Here is a 21082-nt window from a genome sequence, read left to right as displayed (position 1 = left end):
TTGGAAATCAGTCACTGGGAAAAATACATTCTCAATACGATCTCAGATTGGCCATGGAAAAAGGGTAGCTTGAACTGTCCCACCTAGGTTCTGGGCTTGCACAGGCCTGCTCTCCAGAAGAAACCTGTGTTCACAGCTGCAGCCTACATTCACTATGGATGCTCTTGAGGTTCCTCCCTAAATGGCTCAGATTAAAATAATTTTCTTGCTAACAATCAAAAAACTGATTATGCCAAGCTGGCCTAGAAGAAGCTAGCTTCTTTTCTGTATTTTATCAGTTGTGCACAATACATATGGTCATCATTGATAACAGTTGAAAGATCTGCTCTTATATGGAAACTAAGTGATGCTGGAGGATGATCCTGACCCACAATGAGGAGTGGGAACACCAGAGCCCTGTACGGATGCCTGGCAACCTAACACGTTGAGCACGCACGGCTCAGTAAGTTCCCTGTGAACACACATCTCCTGAGATCTCTCTATTTAATTGGAGGTGATCCTGTCCACCTAATACAGGACCTCATGTGGAATAACAGAAGCCACCTGCAGGAGCTGTGGTGATGACTCACAGGGTAGAGCATCTGCTGCTCTCTCAGAAGAACCACATGGACCCTAACAATTGGGTAAAGCATGTCAGTGATTATATCATAAAGTGTGTGCCGAGAAAAAGCCACATTATCCACACAAAAGACACTGTCACACTGAGTACCCCTTGGTGACTCTGAATTCACTTATTAGCCCAGGCTCCATGGAACATGCAGAGATCCATCTCTAGCTGTCAGTTCTAAGCCCTCAGGAGGGGACAGAACCCTTGAATAAGAATGATGTTCTTAAGAGTCAAGAGATAGAAATCAATATTTATTCATAATGAATACATTTTTACAACAAAACAAGATTAAAATGAATGAATAAAAATATTTAAAAATATTGGAAAGTGAAAAACAGTAACAAGAACATATAAATATGAAACAACAAAAAGAAAACTTCAATTAAAATCATAACAAAAATATTTCTAAACAGCATATACTTAACGAACATTTAGAAGCACAGATGTATTGCTGTTTCTCCTCTAGCACACATAATGAAAGGTGGTCCCCCAAGTTGTCTCTCAAGTGGTGTTTTCTGAAGAAGAAAGTGAGTAAGACCGCAATCAGTCAGGCTGGCTTAGTGTTATATAAATTTAGGGTCTCTAAGAAATGACAAATTAACTCTGAGGAAGAATACTCATCCAAAAAATGTTGTTACCGTTCAGGATGTTTGTCATCAGGGACTCCTGAGAAAGCAACTTATTCTTCAGGAAGCTCTCTTACTGGTGTGTGTCCAATTCCAGCTCTCTTGCACTTTCTGAGACCTGGGAGAGGAAGGCAGTTTTTCAGACACTGATTTGGTGGTGAAACGCAAGCCAGCTGTCAGAATGCTGCCTTCTACCACCTCAGTTCTATTGGACAGTCAACATGGACCTTTTAACTGATATCATTGTTGCTAACTCTGTGGGCAGGGAAAATCTCCAGCAACTGTCACAGTAATGTGGGCTGCCAATATGGGACCCAGACTTATACCAGTGCAAACCAAGAACAGGGCAATGGAAGGGACCTCATTGGGTTGCAGGAAGAAAGGAGATGTCCATATGTCACCAAGGTTAAAGCCAATGACAAGTACTAATTTGACATTTGCACTTGGTTCTTATCCCGGAAAGGTGCTTCCTACACAAGAAGTCACATGACCACTTGTCATTTGTCAAGAACCAAGAACTTGTTCAAAACTCCACATAGCATCCAATCTATCACGTGCATGTGCAATAATGTGATATGTTATTGATCTGTCACCATTTCTATAATGCAGCTTCAAAAAGAGCAGCAAAATATACTTGCAAAATAATTCAGTTTCTGAAAAGTGGTTGACTTCCCAGAATACTTGTGCATAGGCAGAGCAATGAACAATGCCATTACATGAGGTGGTTGGCGGGTTGTGAGTGTAAATTAGAAAGGTGGTAGGAGAGAGCAAAGATGTATCAAATTGGCAAATTTTATCAGATATTGTTAAGCTAACACAGCTGCTCGTCCCTACCAGATGATGCTGGGTCTGGACATTGCTGGTCTTTATCTTTCTTGTTGAAGTCAACCAAATATTTCTGGTTCAGTGCACACTCAAGATGTCCCTCCTTGCTCTCCTGCTTCCGTGGGACCAACTTCTTCCTGCATGTGTTCTCCATCAGGAGCTGGCTGAGCAGGTTTCTGGAAATACAGTCTGCAGAGTAAGATCATGCTGCTCCTTTCTCCCATTCCTACTACGAAGTCCCACTAACTCTACCAGGTCCCAGATACCCATGAAGACTTAATAAAATATATCTCGATACATATAAGGCTGCTGCACAAACCACAAAGAGTTAATTCAGGGAAGAATAAATTGTTTGCTTGGCCTGAGCACCAATTAGTGTCCACATCTCTCAAAAAGAACACGGAACTACATCCATCCATGAAAGCCCAATGCATGGGGCAACATCAATTAGTAGTGGGCAAACACCCGCAAAAGAGGTCAGTAGAAACAAGAGAAGGTCATGCTAACCCTGTGGTCTACGCACTGAGTGTTGTAAAACCTGGTATGACCCCAGAGGCCCAGGTCAGCCTAATAACGTTCTGCTGACTTCAATCAGTGCTGTTCTATCTAGAGCCTTCTGAAGATGCCTAGACAATCCTGGGATGAGGAACAGTCTTTTATGGAACTGAAAACTGAGTCCTGATGACCCTGGCACACTGATGTGTAAACAGCACAAGAGATAGAACCAGAGCAGAAGACCGTCCAATCCAGAACAAAGAAATCAGAAATGGCCATTCCACAGGTGACAGCCTTTCTGACCAGGACTTACCTAGAGAAGGTAATCTCCTTCTTCAGCTTATGGTTGTTCTCATGGATCTCAGTGTTCTCCATCTCTAAGTTGTGCAGAATTGACATGACCGCCTCCTCCATTCTCTCCAGGTCTTCATAATATGGATTTGGCCTGAAGGGTGGCCTGGACCCAAATGATAGAATACAATGAACATCAGCATTTAGGAAGATATGAACTCAGGGTGGGTCCTGTACTACCCCAGTCCTGGAAGGACACCTTCTGAATTCTACATATTGGACCTTCTTCAGCTTCAGAAACATGTTTTTCTGCGTCCAGCACACCAGAATCTCGGCATCCAGATGGAGGGTTCCCTGGCTCCCTTTATTCAATCAAGAGGAAATGTGCAGTCCAGCCAGTTGAGCTATCAAGAGCCTAGGCCACACCTCCCCATGCTCCCCCACCCCCAACGCACCCAGAATCCTGTGATTTCCTTTTTCCTGTCCTGATAACAGACCATATATCAACCCAAAATTATAATCTGCACAACGAATACAAATATACAGGCAAACGTGGCCACATAAGCAAAGAACTGTGCTGTTGACAGTGGGGCTCCCAGAACAAAGCATTCACATCACCATGAAAGTGTTACAGGTAAATACTCAGGCCAAGACATAGACTCCTATATTCCAGGTGTGGAGGGAAATATAAACATATAACGGTTGTGCATATGCATTTGGATGTATGCACACACAGACTCACAGACTGAGACACACCCACAAAAAAAAGAGAAATGTAAACAGAGTCAGAGAAAGAGAAAAGCAAATATGGAAACAGAGAGCACTGTGAGAACCAGGAGAAATGCATGCACCATTGCTGTGTCCGAGGGGCTCCCACAGACACACAGACAATAACAAACAGGCCTGAGCCTGACAACTTCTAGTCAAGCATTGAGATGAACTGTTTGGGACCAGGCCCCTCAGGCTGCTGCCTGGATCTTCCAGCACTCAGTCCCCTGCCTAGCAAGTACAGAGACTCACCATAAACTCACTGCAATTACAATCTTGCACAGCCACCAGCTGTCAAGGGCTTTCCAAATGCACACTGGGAACTCACTCTCCCTGACTTTATCCCCGAATTCTTCATTCAGACCACAAGTTCTGCTTTTCAATAAATGGAAGCAGATGAGTCCATTTTCCATCTCGCTCCTCAGGAAGGGTCAAGGTTCTGAATCTCCTCTATATGGGAGGTGAGGTTTAGCACAGGGTGGCTAGGGAGGCACAGCTTTCTAGAACCCAAAACCTTAATAGGATAAGATGAAGGTGACCTTGCAGACCCAGGAATGAAACAAGAGCGTTTGGAGCGATTCATACCTGTTGTTTTTGGATCTCTCTGTCAGAAACCTCAGGCGATCTCTCAGGTCATTTCTCTCCTCGGTAATGAGCTGCAGCTCTTTAATCAGCCTCTCTTTTTCCTTCTTGGCCTGATTCTCACTTGGGGCAGTTTCAGGGGAAGATGTTTCTCTCCCAGCGTCTGTAGGTAGAAGAACACAAGTGAACCTGCATGGGGAGAATGCATAGAGTGTACATAGACCACAGTTAGGCCTAAACAGGCGAACAAGCCTGGAACCCAGTGTCACTGCTAGGCGATTGGTCTATCCTTAAGAGGCGTCCTCAGTGGATCTCAGTTCTCCCACTACTCTATAGAGACCAAGAGATGTAAGCAGCCAGGTGTTCCTTATGCCGGACATCAGGTGCTTACATGTACTACGGAGATGGCTTCTCCAGGATTATCATCAACTGAACAGGGTACAGCTTTATTTCAGGACCCTCACCCCTGTGGTTTCAGAACTCAGATGATAAATTGACCATCCACAAAACTTGAGTGATTGGAGACACTCAGATGTCCTACCCTGATACTCTAGGCCAACAACTTTGGATTTAAAACACATTTCCAGGGAGGACATGTTCAACAAACTTATCAATTCCCCTATATGATGAAATAACAAATGCCCCAGAAGTTCTAATAGGTTACAGGCTGAATCTTGGTCCACATGTTCCAAACAGTTTTGGTATTTTAGAAAAATGTGTGTAACACACAACCTCTAATATATAAAGCTAATGATGACCCTGCCAGTTAGAAGAAATCAGAGAAGGTCTAAGAACATAAGGTTATTGCCTGGAGAACAATTCTCTCCCTGTTACTACTGTCAGATATCCACTGTATTTAAAGAAGCAATGATAGTGAAATACATTGCTGCCCTGTCTAAACTCAGAAAAGGTGGACCCTCCATGACTCCTGATGGTGTTATTATATCAATGTAACCTAACAAATTCACTGTAAAAGTAAAGGCCAGAAATTCACAGGATAATAGCATTGGCCTTACCATATACTCCCTGTGGGGTTGGGGAAACTAAAGTTCTGAAATCCTGACTTTCAGGAATTGTGATATTCATGAAAATTCAATTCCTTTTCAGATGCTCCAGTTGTTGTGGCCCATTGCTAGAAAGGTCAGCTTAAGCCTGCAGCCCCCCTGACAGGGAGCTCAAAATATACTGCCCAGAACTTACTAAACATTCCCCAGAAGTGCTGTCTCTGTCCATCATTACTTTGAGACGAAAGGCCAGATTCCTTCACTCTAGTCTGTCCACAATCGACGTTCCCCCTCCCAAAACGCTTGCAAAGACGGGAAAACATGTCTTAGCTTGTAACTGCCAGACTCAGACTGAGAGAAACTAGGGCACTGGTTGTCACTGATGTCTGGTGACATCACAGAGGATGCCAGAACTCTCTAGGAGACAATAGAATGTCCAAGAAGGGACAGCAGATGTCATGGGGAGCAGACTTTGCCTCCCTATTAATAATCTCTCTGTACTGAGCATAAGCAGAGGTGCCCTTTCCAGGAGACTTTCCTGGGGCAGAGCCACTGAGCATCTCCTGCTTCCAAAGCCAAATTTTCTTCAAGGCTTGATTATAAAAAAACCTTAGTAATTCCTAGGCATCTAAATGAATGTTTCCTTCCATATCTTGCCCCAAAATGTCTCATCCTAACTCAAATTGTCCTCATTCACCAATGTTAGCCATTAAAACTTCCTGAGATTTCATACCAGCTTGAATATGCAGTCAAAAGTTCTCCTGTCTCATTATGTACAGGTGCTTTATATCACATCAAGAAATAGTCTGCATGGTAGGTTACAACATGGGTGTGTGTTAGGGGAACACTCATGATGTCATGTGCTTAACAATCGACAATTGCCAGAATATTCCTTAGGAGAAGAGTTGAAATCTTTATGGTGCTAGGAAAAGTGTGGAGACCAGTTGGCAGAGGAAAGTGCAATATTGGAGCCACCAGTGAAGGGAACCTCATGCTGGGGGTGGGGTTCTCCTCTGTGCACCAATGTCGCCAAAGGAGCACTGCTCACAGGCCTGAGTAAGATATACCATGAGCTTCTATCCGAAAAATAAAATAGTCAAGAGATATAGGGGGTGCACAGAAAGGTCTAAAATGAGGCTGTAAACATCATTAAGTGGATAGAGCAAGGTCCCAGTACCTGTACACTGGGAAATGGCCACCAAACCAAACACAAAAGCATCTATCATAGTGTAAAATGAATACTTTATAGAATGCACACACTAACATTGATTGATCACATCCATAGTTCAAATTTTGGGGGCAAATTCATGACCCTAACTATCTTTCTCTCAACTTATATAGCAAAAAATAAGAAAGACAGAGAAAAGAAAAAGTCAAAACAAAATCCCAAGCTTCTCATATGAGGACTGCAGGAAGTGTTATCTGGTGGTCAGTTCTGATTAGACATTTTAGATAGAACAGTGCACAGTGACCCTTGATGTGATGGGCCCTATATAAAGCTTTTTGCAATATTGGAATTTTAACAAACCTCATCCAGAACGTACAGAAGAGGTAAGGATGTGATCACCGTGTCCTTGCTCTCTATCAGGTTATTTTTCTGTGTCCTTGATTGTCAGGTATAGAACAGCAACAATCTGAAATAGCTGGTAGACATGGGAAAACGTGGCTAAAACTATAGTTGTAGTTACACAACTCAACTGTCAAAGGCTAATGCTGTCCTCACAGTCCTTGGAAGCCACTCTTGTAAGCCTATCTATTGGAAAGTGGAAGGAGGTTTATCTGCGCTCAAAGTGAACCTGGCCAGCCAGGGAGAGGGCAACATGGGATACTTGAGACCCTGTCTAAAACCAGCACAGAAACCCACCCTGCATTCAAAGCATCATCCACCAATTCTCGATTATCTACCATTCTCTCCCTACCAGTCGTTCAGTTTGGAATGGTAGAAAAAAAATGGAACTGATCTTTCTATTGTAAGGACCTTGATCTCTCTTTCCTTAGGTCCACATTAAGAGTATATATAAATGGATATCACCATCTGAACATCTTAGTATTATCTACTCTGTATATGTAGCATAATACTGTGCCTATGACAATCTCAAGCTTCCTTGAGCATTGTTGCCCCAACAAGAAGTATGAAGTACTGAGGCCAGTCCCCAGGGATCCTTTCAAGGGTTTAAAAGAAAGCCATCAGAGATACTCCACTTTTTGTCCTTAGATTAAATCAAGCTGACACAATGTGAACCTGGTGGGCTATTTAACCATGCATCTTTCTTCCAACCCCCCCCCCCCATTCTGAGTTCAGTCCATGGCAGAATTCATTCCCCAGCATCGTAGATATTTCTTTGTATATTTCCACAAGAGCCAGGTTTCTTTCTCTTTTAAATAGAATTAGTTGTAGTCAGTCAACTGTTGCCCTATGTAAGAAATGATTAGTATATATTGTAACTTACCACACTGTATTTGTGTATACAAGTACATTATTGGAAATCCAGCATTACTGAGGAATTGGAAACCAGCGCTGTGGCCTTGCCTTTCGGTGCCTCTTCCTGGCTCACAGGCAGCAGGGGGCAGACCTTGAGGTCCTCTTCAGGGACAGAGTGATGGTGAATGGGCACTGAGCAGGCAGAGAAACACAGTTGAGGCAGCTCCTTTCAGTTATCAAACACATCATCTCCTTCCTATCTTAAGGGCTGTTGCTGAGGTCTTGCCCCCGTACCTACCTTAATAGCAGCAAATTTGTTACACTGCAGCCAGCTCTTTCCTATTGTTCTGTAATATGCCTCCACATCATGGATGCCAAGAAAAACACTAACAAAGAACAAAAAACTCTGACGTTGAACTGTGTGGTGCTGGTCACATACCCTGTTATGTTCTGTATGTTATGAGGTTTGTTAATCTTAACAAGTTCCCCAACTATGAGCTTCACATAGGACCCATTAGATTCAAGGAAAATAGGAACAATTATGTGTAAAATGACCCGAGTCAGGGCCCATAGACAGCAGCATTTCCAGCACTTGTGCTTTAGCCCATGTGGATTTTGCAATGAGCTGGGCCATAGCAATGTCCAGTACACAGTTGTGAGCTGTTGCTCTGGGTGAACTGTATTGGTGTGCATTCAATAAACTACACCTATTTAAATGAATTCAGTGTTGGTGTGGTCTGAGTCCAGACCTCTTTTTTTTTTTTTTTTTTTTTTTTTGGTTCTTTTTTTTCGGAGCTGGGGACCGAACCCAGGGCCTTGTGCTTCCTAGGTAAGCGCTCTACCACTGAGCTAAATCCCCAGCCCCGAGTCCAGACCTCTTGACACCAAATCTTCCCTTCAGCAGCACTTAGGAAAAGAAGCTAAGGTTAGGAAAGGTGACATCTTGTCATAAATTATGTGACAAGAGGGATGGAGAAATGATCCCTTGTGTTAAGAATCAAGGTGTCCTCTGTAATATTCAGGTCTATACTGGCCCTGTGCATCAGCTTCAAGGACCCATTTCTGATTTTCTTTGGGTTTCCCGTGATGATGCACTCAGACATGATTGGAAAGAAACAAAACGGTGGTCAGATTGATTTATAAAATGCAGGCAACATTGCAAACTTATGTTGCAGGATATTTGATTCATATTATCAGCCCCAAGATAGTGTTATTTACTTTAAAAAAAATTATGTCTGGCTGTTCAGTTCAGCACTAGCACCGATATTTTACCCTAGAGCTTTTTTTGGTTGTTTGTTTGTTTTTTGTTTTTGTTTTTGGATGAACAAGTACTTTCTTATTTTGTGGCCCAGCCCTAGCTCTTACTTCTTTGCACAGTCACAGAGAGACCTCAAACATATACTCAGCCAAAGGCAGGGGAATGTAGAAAAGAGCCTAAGGCAATACCACATAATGACATTGAAAGTGGGTGGCCAAAAGGTGTTATACAATTAACCTCACTTCAGTGAGTGATGACATACCAACCTGGTGGCCTAAGATTCTGGAATATTAATCAGAATCCTTTAGTCATATTAGATCTTAATAGAAACAAGGAAGCAGTCCTTTCCTGAAGTATACATTCATCATACGTAAAGAAGATATTAAATCCATATACAACTCAGAATAGAATTATCCCCCAAGACCGGAAAGATCTGGCAACATTAATATTAGAAGCTTCTCCTGTGTTACAGTGGTAAGCACAGAAGAAAGAGGAAGATAGGGCTGAAAACAAAAGCATCAGGCCAGAGCACTGTTTCTCAGGATGAGTTGCAGGTGAAGGTAAATAAACCTTACTAAGTTTAATACAGTATTACATACACTGTTGTAAGTAACTGGAGCCGAGGCTATCCCCAAAGGTTTGCCTGTCTGTGAAATCTGATACCCTAACTCAGGTGTCTTCCCTGGCCTCAGTGGGAGAAGGTGCACCAGCCCTACAAAAACTTGATGTGTCTTGGTGGAGGCACACTCTGAGGGATATTCCTCTACTCTCTCAGAGGAGATGGTGTGAGGACATTGGGGAGGAACTGTGGGAGAGAGGTAACAAGAGGAAGGACAGCAATTGGGATGCAAAGTGAATTTAAGCCGGAATTAAGGTGAAGAGACATCTTAACTAAGGTAACTAATAAAAGAATCAGGGTGTGCCCATGTCTCCAGGTAGATATGTAGCAGAGGACCAGCTTATCTGGGATCACTGGGACGGGAGAACCTTGTTTCTGAGGAAGCTTCATGAACCATGATATTGGAACTTAGGCCTCTGAGGTGGCAGTGAATTGGCGGGTGGAGGAGCAATCTCATAGGGAGAGGGTGTGGGGGACAGAAGAGAGACTCATGTAGAGGAACATGGAGTGGGAGATAAATTGGAAATGTAGATAAAGTGATGAAAGAAAACTAAAAAAATGAGACTATGAGTATCATTCTAATTCAAGCCTCAAATAATAAAAACATAAATGCGAGAGTCGCCTGGTCCTGTTCATGTCATCCTGAATCTTAAAATCTTTTTTCCTCCAAATTCCGTGCCACATGAGGTGCACTGAACTGTCAGCAGCCTGCTTGGATGACAACTGCAGCAGCTTCCCTATGCACTTGCTTTGTAGGAGCACGAAATCTATTGAGCTCCCTTTTCCAAGTTGGAACTTTAATTGGTAAGAGTCTTGCCTTGAGGACACCTTCCACATCTCTCCAGCACAGAGGCAGGAGGCTTATCGTTAATAACATTCATCTCCTTAACTATGTCACCCTCCTCTTCAGCACATGACTTTGCTGTGACATTAAACTTCTTAGTGATCTTTTCCACTCTAAGCTGCACATGGTTTTCATGTGTTTGCCCTGTGTGTTGTTCCTTCTCCTGCAGTCTTGAGGAACAGTGACCAAAAGTAACCAAACCACAGACTCAAAGCCATGTTAATACTGTATTGTGTACTATTTTCACAGAGTTGCCTGAGGTGTAAATGGGACATGGAGAATTCGAACATAGTTTGAATCTTAGGCCTTTCACTGGGCAGTCCCTCATCTTCTCTAAAATTTAACCCTATTCTTCTACCATTGAGACCCACCTGCTGCTTAGGTCTTTACCCCTCTGCTGTAGTCTGTTCCATATCTCTTCCTGCCCATGTCTATTCTGAATCTCCTGCTTCAGCTTGCCTCTGCCTATGTCCCTCTCTATGCCCGGAAGTTCTGCCCACATACTTCCTAAAGCAGCTCTTGGCCATCAGATCTTTATTACATCCAGTCGGCAGTGAGACAACACCTGATACATCTCTTAGCTTGTGTTGAGCTGGTGAGAAGGACAAACATCCACAAAATAGCAAAGCTGATGATGGGACATAGAAATGACAAGAGAAATCCTGCCAGCACCTGGCTCACTGCCAGTACAGAACTAACAATTGAAAGTTGACACACCTTAGTACAAAGGGAGGTCCCCTTTTACTCCAAGAAATACCTTTAATTTAACATTAATAAGCTAGATAAAATAAGAAAACTTATGAGATGCATCAGGTAAGAATTACTGTCACAATATTCTGTCCATTCGTATTTTCCAAAATTGGAGAAGGTACTTCATTATCTAAATTATATTAGTCTAAAATTTTGTACCTAAATCATTTTCTATCACTTTTTAAGCTTTGTATCCCTTATCTATCATAACTTGCATTTATTAACCATAATAAGTCTTCTGAGACCAAATGTACTTTCATTAATTCCAAACAATTTAAGCGTTTATGTCTTTCATCCTTAAAATTTGACACATTTTTTGCGTACAAATTTTCTTTTTCTTTTTCTTTATTCAGCTTCCACACGAAGATTATTTTTGCTCTGATTTAGAGCAGGATGCAAGGGTGGAGTGCAGACCTGAGGGGAGGGCAGATGAATGGAGTTGAGCTGCAGGATGTGAGGTTCACAGAGAATAAATAAGAAGTTAAAAAAAAATAAGAAATAAGCACAGTGGGGATGAAGCTGTGAATGCTTGGCATGGGGACGTTTGGCAGTGGACTGGGCATTTTAGGGGTGGGGTGGGATTGGCGTGGGTTCTGGAGTAGTAAGGATGGTGTCTGTTCTTGTCTTTTGGGGAAACTCCTCGGTCTTCTCCCATCCCTCCTCCACCTCTACCCCCACCTCCAACCGCCATAACTGCCTCCTACCACAGCAGCGGCTTCTGGGCATCGGCCACTTTCTGCTCAAGCTCTTCTATGTGCCCGGGGGTGGTACAAGCTTTTAAAAGTCCCAGGCAGTGGGCAGACCACGCACACTCTCCTGGCATCCCCATCCTCTCTCAGGACTTATGGTGCCAGAGCGGTTATCACAGGTGTTTTGATACTGCTGTGGACTGTCCATAGAGCCCTGCTTTCTGAGCCTCCCATGTCCACCCTGTTCCTGTCCAGGTTCCTGGCTGTCACATTTCTGCACGATGGTGAACAAGTTTGTTTTTCTGATTCTCATAACAAGAAAAGGTTAAGACTAAACTATCTAATCTTCAACCCCATCCAAGATCTGAGGAGGAGAAATGTTGCCTGAATAAAAGGAAATTCAGAGCAAACAGCTTCCAAATCTAAAGAAATGACAGAAATTGTTGGCTACCCTGGGAGTCAGTCAGCAAATATTCCTGTGTCACTGTGGCATCCACCTTCAACTCACTGGGCCAGGAGCTCTGACAACAATCCTTTGAAGCAGGTCACTTGAAGGACTATCCTATTTTTTTTTTTCCAAAAACTGGGACACAGACTTCCCCATGATCAACTTCTGCACAGTCTGGACAGCTTTCTGGCAGCAGTAGAGGTAAGTGGGTAGTATTTCACCCAATGGTTCTTTAGAGCCCATCATCTTTTTCAGAATAGATTGGGGACACTACCAGGAGTTGAGGTCTCTCCCACTGTGAAAAGCCTTTAACTATTAGGACATCTGAAATGGCAGATTCTTCAGATCTCTAAAGGATTTGAGAACCACCTTTGTATGTAATGTCTATCTCAGTGGACAAATGTGGCTTTTTTTCCCAAGGGATTTACTTCCTACTTAACTTTAAAAACATACACAGGAAGTTAAATAAAGCTTATTTCTGTACCTAACTAAAGCAGTACCTAACATGACTGGAAGACTGATTATTTATAGTTGGAAAGTACTAGCTTGAATTCCTTAATTATCCACGTCAGTGTGCAGTAGTAATTTTATAAAATTAGAATTTTACACCACATTGTGAATAAGTTGCATATACTTCTATCTTTAAAATGAATTGAATCATTTATGCAAGTACAATTTTAAATTCTATCATCATTCAAAAATCCATGCCATCCTAAAATATTTGAGACTTGGTATTGCTTTCTAGTATAAATAGAGATACAGTGATCTATGATTTTGTCATTTTAGTCCCTTCTCCTGATTTCCCACAACATTAGACAGAGAATTGAGGAGAGAAAGAGAAAGGAAGAAAGACATTCCTGATTCGAATCTGCTTTACTGTTTCCTCCCTGACCATGGCCAGTAAGAACTTGCAACCAACCCCCTAACAGACAATAATCATCTACAGCCCACGGCAGACAAATAACCACCCACCCACCCTTCCTCCTGAGAATGAGGGGGTCATGTTCCTTTAAGTTGCTTCCCAATGTGTGTGGGGGGACAACATGTTTTGGGGACCTTACAACAATTGGGACATTTTCCAAATCCTGGGAGATCTTGCAGTTTCCTATGCGTCCAGACCCTGAATGTGGCAGGATTAACTGAAGTCCTGGCTACATTAACAATGGAAAATACAAACACACATTCCTACTATATGAGGAAGGTTACCGGATATCTACCCCTTGAAGTTTGCTCAAAACAATTAGTCAATTAGCTTTTTATTTATCTTCAGGTCACTTCTTAGTAAACAGGCAGAAAAGAGACAGATTGTTTGCCAAATTATATCAATTGCTTCTAAGCCAGTCACCAATAGAGTTCCTGCCATCCTTTGAAGTCTCATCAGAGAGGCTCTATTTTGCACAGACTCACAATACTTATGTCTCCCATGTGGCAAACTAAAAGAACTGTTAAGATCTCCTAAAATAATTCAACAGTTTTCCCAATCCAAAGTCTCCCACCCTCCTCCAAAAAATCAAGAGCTTCCTCACAAACATCTCCACTCACTTCGGTACCAGTTTATATATCAGTCACATTTCTGTTACTGCAGAAAAATACTATGACCAAGAACAACTCAAGGAATACAGTTCTTCACATTGTGGTAACCAACCCCAACTACCAAATTATTTCATTGCTCAGTCATAAATGTAAGGTTGCTTCTGTTTTAAATTGTAATGTAAATATCATGTATAAAGTATGTCTCATATGTGACTGTTCCCTGAAGGGGTTGCAACCCACAGGTTGAAAACTGCACTTGTGTGTGGTGGTGGGAGGGGTGGTTGTGAGTTTTTTTGTTTTGTTTGTTTGTTTTCCTTTTTCTCAAAACCCAAATGCTGATAAGAACATAGGCCAATATCAGGCTCTTCAATTTTATTCCATTAGGCACTGTGTCTGCTCTCATGATATTAACATGCTGGTTTTTCTTTTTTACTATTCCCCAAAATGAAGGTGAAATCATTAAAGGTGATGCCTCCCGCAGTGCTTTACTGTCTTATTAGTTAGCAGTGTCTGACTGCCCTGCTCAGTTGTGCTTTCATGTGAGTTCTGAGATTTTTTTTTCATTCCCATGAAGATCTGTATTGGGATTATAATGGGATGGATTTAAACCTGTAGATGACTCTGGTAGGATTCGATATAATAATATAAATCATACTGATACATGAAAATGAGAGGCCTCTTCATTTTCTGGTTTCTTCAGTTTTTTTTTTATTTTTCCTAATGATTTCATTTTAACAAGTCGTTACTTCCTTAGATATTACAAGATTTTTATTCTGAATGGGTTTGTTTTCTTGGCTTCTTTCGTCATATTTATTGTTGGTATACAGGAGTTCTATTGATTTTACTGTGATTTTAGTGAATGTGTCCATGAGCCATAGGAGTTTGCTAGTGGTTTCGTAGTGGTCTTTATATATGGATCATATCGCCGGCAAATGAGAATACTCTGACTGCTTTCTTTCATATTAACATGCCTTTCCATCTCTCTATTGTCATATTGTTTGGATAAGACTTCACATACTAGTTGAATTAGATGAAAAGAATGAACATCTGTGACTTATTCCTGATTTTAGTGGAAATCCATTATGATTTCCTCCAGTTAGGATGCTGTTGGCCTTGCATATCGCCTTTATAATGTTAAGGTATGTCTTCTCCATATCCCAGATTCTCCAGGACTTTTGCATTAATCACTGTGGGATTTTGCCAAAGAGATTGTCTGCCTCTACTGCAGTGATCGTGTGTTTCCTGTTCTTGGTTTTCTGTGGTGAATTGTTTATTCATTTGTATTTGTTGAAACATTCTTGCACCTCTGCAGTCAAGCCAGCTTGATCACGGTACCTGACACTTTTGGTAAATGTCTGAATTTTATTTTCCAGAATATTATTGAGAAATTTTTCACTTAACTGTTCCTTCCGATCTTAGTTTCTTTTCTATGCTGTGAAGAGACACCATGAGCAAGGGAACTTGTAGAAGAAAGAGTTTATTTCACCTTACAGTTTCAAGGATCATGAGTCTATGAATATTATGCTGGGGTACACGGCAGCAGGTAGGACACCATGTTTCTAGAGAACTGGCTGAGAGCTTACATCTTATGTGCAAGTCGGAGACAGAGAAAGTGTTAACTATAGATGGTGTTGAATTTGGAAACCTCAAAGCCCAATCCCATACACTCCTCCAACAAATCCGTATCTTATAATTCTTCCCGAATATTTCCACTAACCAGCAACAAACATTCATATATGTGAGTTTATGGGGGCCGTTATCATTCAGATCACCATATTCCACTCCCAATTCCCCATAGGTTCTTAAACATATCATAATAAAAATACATTAGCTCAGCTTCCAAAACCCCTGTAGTCTTTCGGTCTCTACACAGTTTATCCACAGTGCTTTTCGACCCTCCAGGAAGTCCCTTAATTATTCCCCTATGAAATCAAAAGGCAAATTGCATACATCCAATGTGTAATGCCAAAAATATGTTATCATTGCAAAGGGAAATTGGGAATGTGGTGAGCCAATTCAAGGCATTAACCCAACAGGGCACACTACACATTCTCTACTTCTGATGCATGACAAAGGGATTAGATGGGTCCACTGCTCTGGCTTTGCTGACTGCAACATAATTCCTAAAACTATGTTGTATCGCATAGATCTGTGGTGGTTGTGTTTTCATTGTCACTCATTTCTAGGAATTTTAATTTTTCCTTATGTGTTTCTCCCTTGGCCCCTTCAGTAGTGTGTTGTTTGTGTTGCTGACCTTCCACGAGAGTGTGTACTGACTGCACTTTCTATTGTGTGATACCAGTTTGATTCCTTTGTGCTCAGATAGAATGCATGACACTACTTCAGCTTTCTTATCTTTCCTGAGGGCTGTTCTGTGTCCTAATCCGTGGTCAATTTTGGAGACAGATCCACAGGCTGATAGAAAATATATGTATAGTTCAGTGTAGTTTGTTAGGTCCATTTGACTGATGATGTCACTGAATTCTGCTCCTCCTCTTTTGTTTATTTGCATGTGATCTGCCAAGTGGTCAGAATAGACTATTAAAAACAATCACAACCACTATTATAGCTAATGGGTAATTTCAGATCTATCTGATAATTATATATTTAAATTTGTGACTGCTGTGTTTAATATGTATATATTTAGATTGTAGTATCTTTTGGTAATTGCAAAGTATGAAATGAATGTCCTTATATCTTCTGGACAGGATTGGTTTGAAATCTATTCTGTCAGCTGGATAGAGAAACTGCATAGAATTGCTATAGGGACCTGTGTCTTAGGTCTGTTTCCCTAGTATATCCTCTACATCTCTCATGATGGTGATCCTGTTTCTGGCTAAATAATGTCTGTTCACTGGGGAATTGAGTTTAGTGACATGCAAATATTATTTAAACCTATGTATTTAATTTTGTTAATTTTTGTGGGTTTTATTGGCTTCTTTTGATTGACTGTTCTAGTTTTGTTTAATTATTTCCTGTTTGCTCTGGTATTTTATCCTTTTCTTCAAACTAAAGTATTCCTTTTAGGATCCTCTATAGAGCTCCTTACTGGTTATACATATTTTGTAAATTTGTTCATCATATGCCTTAATCAGCACAGTAGCTGGGCAGCTGCCTGCCCTCCATGGTATCAGATCTACTTTCCAAACAATAACGCTCAACTCTTACTGACTGTGTAGCATCTTGGCTGCTCTTTGTTGCACTTGGACACCCCTCAGGAACAGGCTCTCCTCTCCCTTAACCATGGCTGCTGTCCTCTTCCTCTCTCCTCTCCATCACACATGTTCTTCCTTTATTCTCTGGCAGCTTCTTCCTCCTTCTTCCCTCCTCATGATCCTCTCTAGCAAAGCCCTCAAAGCTCACCTCCCCCATCTCTCTGCTGTGCAGCTGTTGGCTGTTGGCTTCTTTATAATCACAGTTAACTGGGAGCAGGGTCAGTTTTTGGAGGTTAACCAGTCTTGAGTTCTACATATTAGCATTAAAATACAAGCAGAATTAGGCCAATCCACTACAAGTATTTCTTTTGTTTTGTTTTGGTGTAAGTTTTCTTTTACCTTTTCACTTTTTATTTTATTTTTGGCTATTTTTTTATTAATTGGTTATTTTATTTATTTACATTTCAACTGTTGTCCTGCTTTCCACACTCCCCTCATCATATCTTACATCCCATTTCTGCTCAGCTTTGCCTATATGACAGTGTTCCCCCACCTACACATATCCATTCCCACCTCACAACTCCAGCATCTGCTTTTGGTGGGCAACAGGCCTCAGCGTAGACAATGGCCTCCCGCCACATGGGTGCCACTTAAATCAGTCCCCTTCTACACAGTTACCTAGAACCATAGACCCTGTATATACTTTGGCTGGCAGTTTATTCCCTAGGAGCTGGGGGATTGGTGACAGAGGGTCTGGTTAGATATTAAAGACCAATAGTTGCTGCTTTCTCTTCTTTTTCTGGTTATGGGTGAAATGGTGATTGTGTGCTTCATTTTATGAAATTATTGAGAGATGATTTATTTCTTGGTTTTTCTTGGGTATAGTTTAGCTCATTGTCTTGGAGTTTCCCTACTACAATCCTCTGTTGTGCTTTCTTAGAGAAAAATATTGTTTAAATTTGGTTTTGTCATGAAATATTTTGGTTTCTCCATTTATGGTGATTGAGAATTATGCTGGGTATAGGATCCTTGGTCCGCATTACATCTGCCCAAGATTTTCTGGCTTTTGGAGTCTCTGTTGAGAAGTCTGGTGTAATTCAGATAGGTCTGAACTTATTTGTTACTGATTATTTATACCTTACCCCTTCTAATGATCTTTCTTTGATCTGTGCATTCAGTGTTTTAATTATTATGTTAATGGAGGAATTGTTTCTGGTATGATTAAATTGACGTTCTGTAGGCTTGTTGTACCTTCATGGCCTTTTCTTCCTTTACCTTATGGATGTTTTCTGCTATGATTTACTGAATATGCTTACTGGACCTGTGAACTGGAAATCTAAATTCTCTTCTATTCTATTATCCTTAGGTTTGGACTTTTAATTCTGTCCTGAAATTCATGGATGTTTTGTATTCAATAAACCATACATGGTTATCTGAGATGGGTATTTTGTGATTTGTGAGGTGATCTCCTTGACCCCAACTCTTACATTTAGCACCACGTTTTATAATGAACAAGGTCAAGAATGGTGACCTCTTGCCATAAACTATATGAAAAAGGCAGGTGAATTAATGTGTGTCAAGTATCAGTAGATTCCTGGGTGGTTTTTGCTCCAGGTTGGCCATATGCAACAGTTTCAAAAGCCCAAGTTTGATGTTCCTTGGGATTCCCAAGATGATGCACTCAGACCTGACAGACAACACCCAGAATCCTCGTCAAAGAAATTGATTTATAAAATCGAGGGAACGTTACTAAATCATGTTACAAAATATTTGATCACACTGTGATCTCCAAGAATGTATTATTTACTGAAAAAGTAGTGTGTGGTATAGCAGGGCCATGGCACAGACATTTAAAGCAAGAGTTGTTTATTCATGTAAACATGGACTTAATTACGGTATGGCTCACCTACCACACACATTTATGGCAAAGGTAAAAAGTGCACTTAGGTCCAGCAGATCAAGACACAACGTGAAAGGAAATCTAGATAACTAAACCAATGGAAAGTTTTTGAGTTAAAGGATTTTTAAGAAAGTGTTCAGAGGGAACAGGACTGCTCTTCTTCTGGGAGGTCAATGAATCAGGAAAGACAGTTGGGAGCTTTACTTGACTTCAGCATCTGACTCCTGAAACTTCATTGGTAAAATTAATGTCTGGAATTTTGGATTGTAAAACAACAGGTTGGCCCTGCAGCTTTTGGCAAGGCCCATGGACAAAGAGGTCACATCTGATGGGAACAATCTTAAAAGCCATCTGATTCTGGTAAGTCACCTGAGAAGTCCTCAAGGAGAGAGGAATGAATGGGTAGCACCATAAGAGAAGGCTTTAGGATATCGGATAGTGCTACTCTAGATGCCTTGGAAATAGAAGCAGAAAAATGTAAAGCTAAATGACTTCGCAGGAATTAGCTCATTTCTCATTATGATTTTTTCATATTGGTATTTTATATTTATTCTTTTTTTAAAATTTAAATCAAGAGCCTTAGGTTGTAAGGTGAGGCGGTCTTAGAATCAGAAAATACTTAGAACACTTGTATGGCGCCCCACAACTAACACTATCTGGCTAGAAATTCTACTTTTAATCTCGTCATCATCGACAGCTTCCATTTAACCAGCAGGGTCCATGCCAGGCAGACACTGAGCAGGTTGTATGTTCTGTTAATCTCCACAACAACCCAATTCAGCAGAAACACGTCCATTTTACACCTGAAGAAACCACAGCTCAAAGCAAATGAGTATCAGGGTCCCCTCAGTCTCACGGGCTGTCACTCAGACCCACATCCTTCTCTGTAAAGGGAAGCCATGGGCCTGATGTGGCTGTGCAAGCTGACTCTGCTGAGATGATCAATGCTATTCTTGACCCTGGGAGAATTTAAGACAAGGTGACCCACAGACTCCTGGGGTAGATTCTGCCTCTGGGTTCTAGGGTGGGACACAGTATCCCTTGTCGTGGGTCTCTACTCAGCTGAGGAGTCTGCTCCCATGTGTCAGCTTCTATGGCAGTGGTTCTCAACAGTCCTACTGCTGCAACCCTTTAATACAGCTCTTCATACTGTGATGATCCCCTCCATAAAATTATTTCATTGCTACTTCATAAATAATATTGCTACTCTTATGAGTCATAATGTACAAGGTATCTGATATGCAATCTCTGTGAAGCAGTTGCCACCCACAGGTGGAGAAATATTGCTCTATAAACTTTTTTTTTTTAATGAAAGGCTTTCACCTCAGAAGTACCTGGAGCAGTTGTAAGAGCCCTGAAATACTGACAAGTTTTGGCAGGCCCAAGACTGCTTGCCTTAATGACAACAGAGATTCCTGGCTAAAGGCACAATCTGAAATCACTGTCCCCAGGTCATTTCTTGCCTAAGTTTTCCCTCATTACAATGTCTGTCTGCTTGGACATGTCTGTCCAGGAAGCCAGTCCATGTAGTCTCTGATACAGACAGAATGCTAAAGGCAAGAATGCTTTCCCTCTGTTGGCCCACAGTCATTTCTATAGAAGTAAGTTCAAATCCCCTGTGGATAAATGTGTGTCTCTCACATGGTGTGTGAGACTTGAAATGTCAACCGTTTGAGTTGACAAAAAACAAATTTCACTTCAGATTTACAGCTGACTAAAAATTATTTTTGGGAGAATGCAGAGGGTGGCCAGGTCTGCAGAGTCAGATCCCCTCCCTGCCTGGGATGATCCCACCCTCAGTAGACTTCAGCTTCACCTATAAGGTGTAATCAGAAAAATCTGACCGTAAGATTCTGAAGTCCACAATATGCAAACCCCTAAAGTTGATAAACGGCCTATATGGGGGTTTTCTCCAGTTTAAACTATTCTGGCTTCTTTTCTCTCTTGTGCTGCAATCTGTTCTCTCAGGTCTGTTGATCCTGGAAGGACCTGGGTTCAAGTCAAGGCCTCGTGGGTGGGGAGGAAGATGTTCTGTTGTGTGAATGAGTATGGATTAAGAATGTAGCCCCACCAACAGATTGGGAAAAGATCTTTACCAATTCTACAACAGATAGAGGGCTTATATCCAAAATATACAAAGAACTCAAGAAGTTAGACCGCAGGGAGTCAAATAACCCTATTAAAAAATGGAGTTCAGAGGTAAACAAAGAATTCACAGCTGAGGAATGCCGAATGGCTGAGAAACACCGAAAGAAATGTTCAACAT

General features: G+C 41.4%; 2 protein-coding genes across 3 annotated transcripts in view; one reads left to right on the top strand and one right to left on the bottom strand.

Annotated features, from left to right (window-relative positions):
- Window positions 1-843: 843 nt before the first annotated feature.
- Window positions 844-5583, bottom strand: LOC147999009 (uncharacterized). The gene is made up of 6 exons (XM_087595765.1): window positions 5395-5583; window positions 4198-4357; window positions 2867-3010; window positions 2068-2234; window positions 1246-1351; window positions 844-1122 (listed from the first exon to the last, which is right to left on the bottom strand). Exons 1-5 carry the CDS (start codon window positions 5519-5521, stop codon window positions 1287-1289), a joined length of 663 nt encoding a protein of 220 aa, XP_087451891.1. The 5' UTR covers window positions 5522-5583; the 3' UTR covers window positions 844-1122; window positions 1246-1286.
- A 6215-nt stretch (window positions 5584-11798) lies between these two features.
- LOC147999003 (disks large homolog 5-like) overlaps window positions 11799-21082 on the top strand; it is a 124855-nt gene continuing 115571 nt past the window's right edge. The window contains exons 1-2 of one of the 2 annotated variants that reach the window (XM_087595902.1): window positions 12351-12429; window positions 19095-19176. The gene's annotated coding sequence lies outside the window, so the exon portion shown is untranslated. Of the gene's footprint in view, window positions 12430-19094; window positions 19177-21082 lie in introns of both variants that reach the window. The other variant, XM_087595901.1, reaches the window with a different exon arrangement.

Source organism: Rattus norvegicus, chromosome 19 (genome assembly GCF_021556685.1).
Source record: "Rattus norvegicus strain SHRSP/BbbUtx chromosome 19, alternate assembly SHRSP_T2T, whole genome shotgun sequence".
Lineage (NCBI taxonomy): Eukaryota > Metazoa > Chordata > Mammalia > Rodentia > Muridae > Rattus > Rattus norvegicus.
This window is presented reverse-complemented; position numbering and strand designations above follow the sequence as displayed.

Coding starts and splice junctions, on each gene's coding strand:
- LOC147999009 (XM_087595765.1), bottom strand. CDS start 5,521: ATGTTTTCCCGTCTTTGCAAGCGTTTTGGGAGGGGGAACGTCGATTGT. Junction 3,011..4,197: donor GAGAGATCCAAAAACAACAG/GTATGAATCGCT, acceptor ATTTGGGTCCAG/GCCACCCTTCAGGCCAAATC. Junction 1,352..2,067: donor TCCAGACCCAGCATCATCTG/GTAGGGACGAGC, acceptor TTCCTCTCCCAG/GTCTCAGAAAGTGCAAGAGA.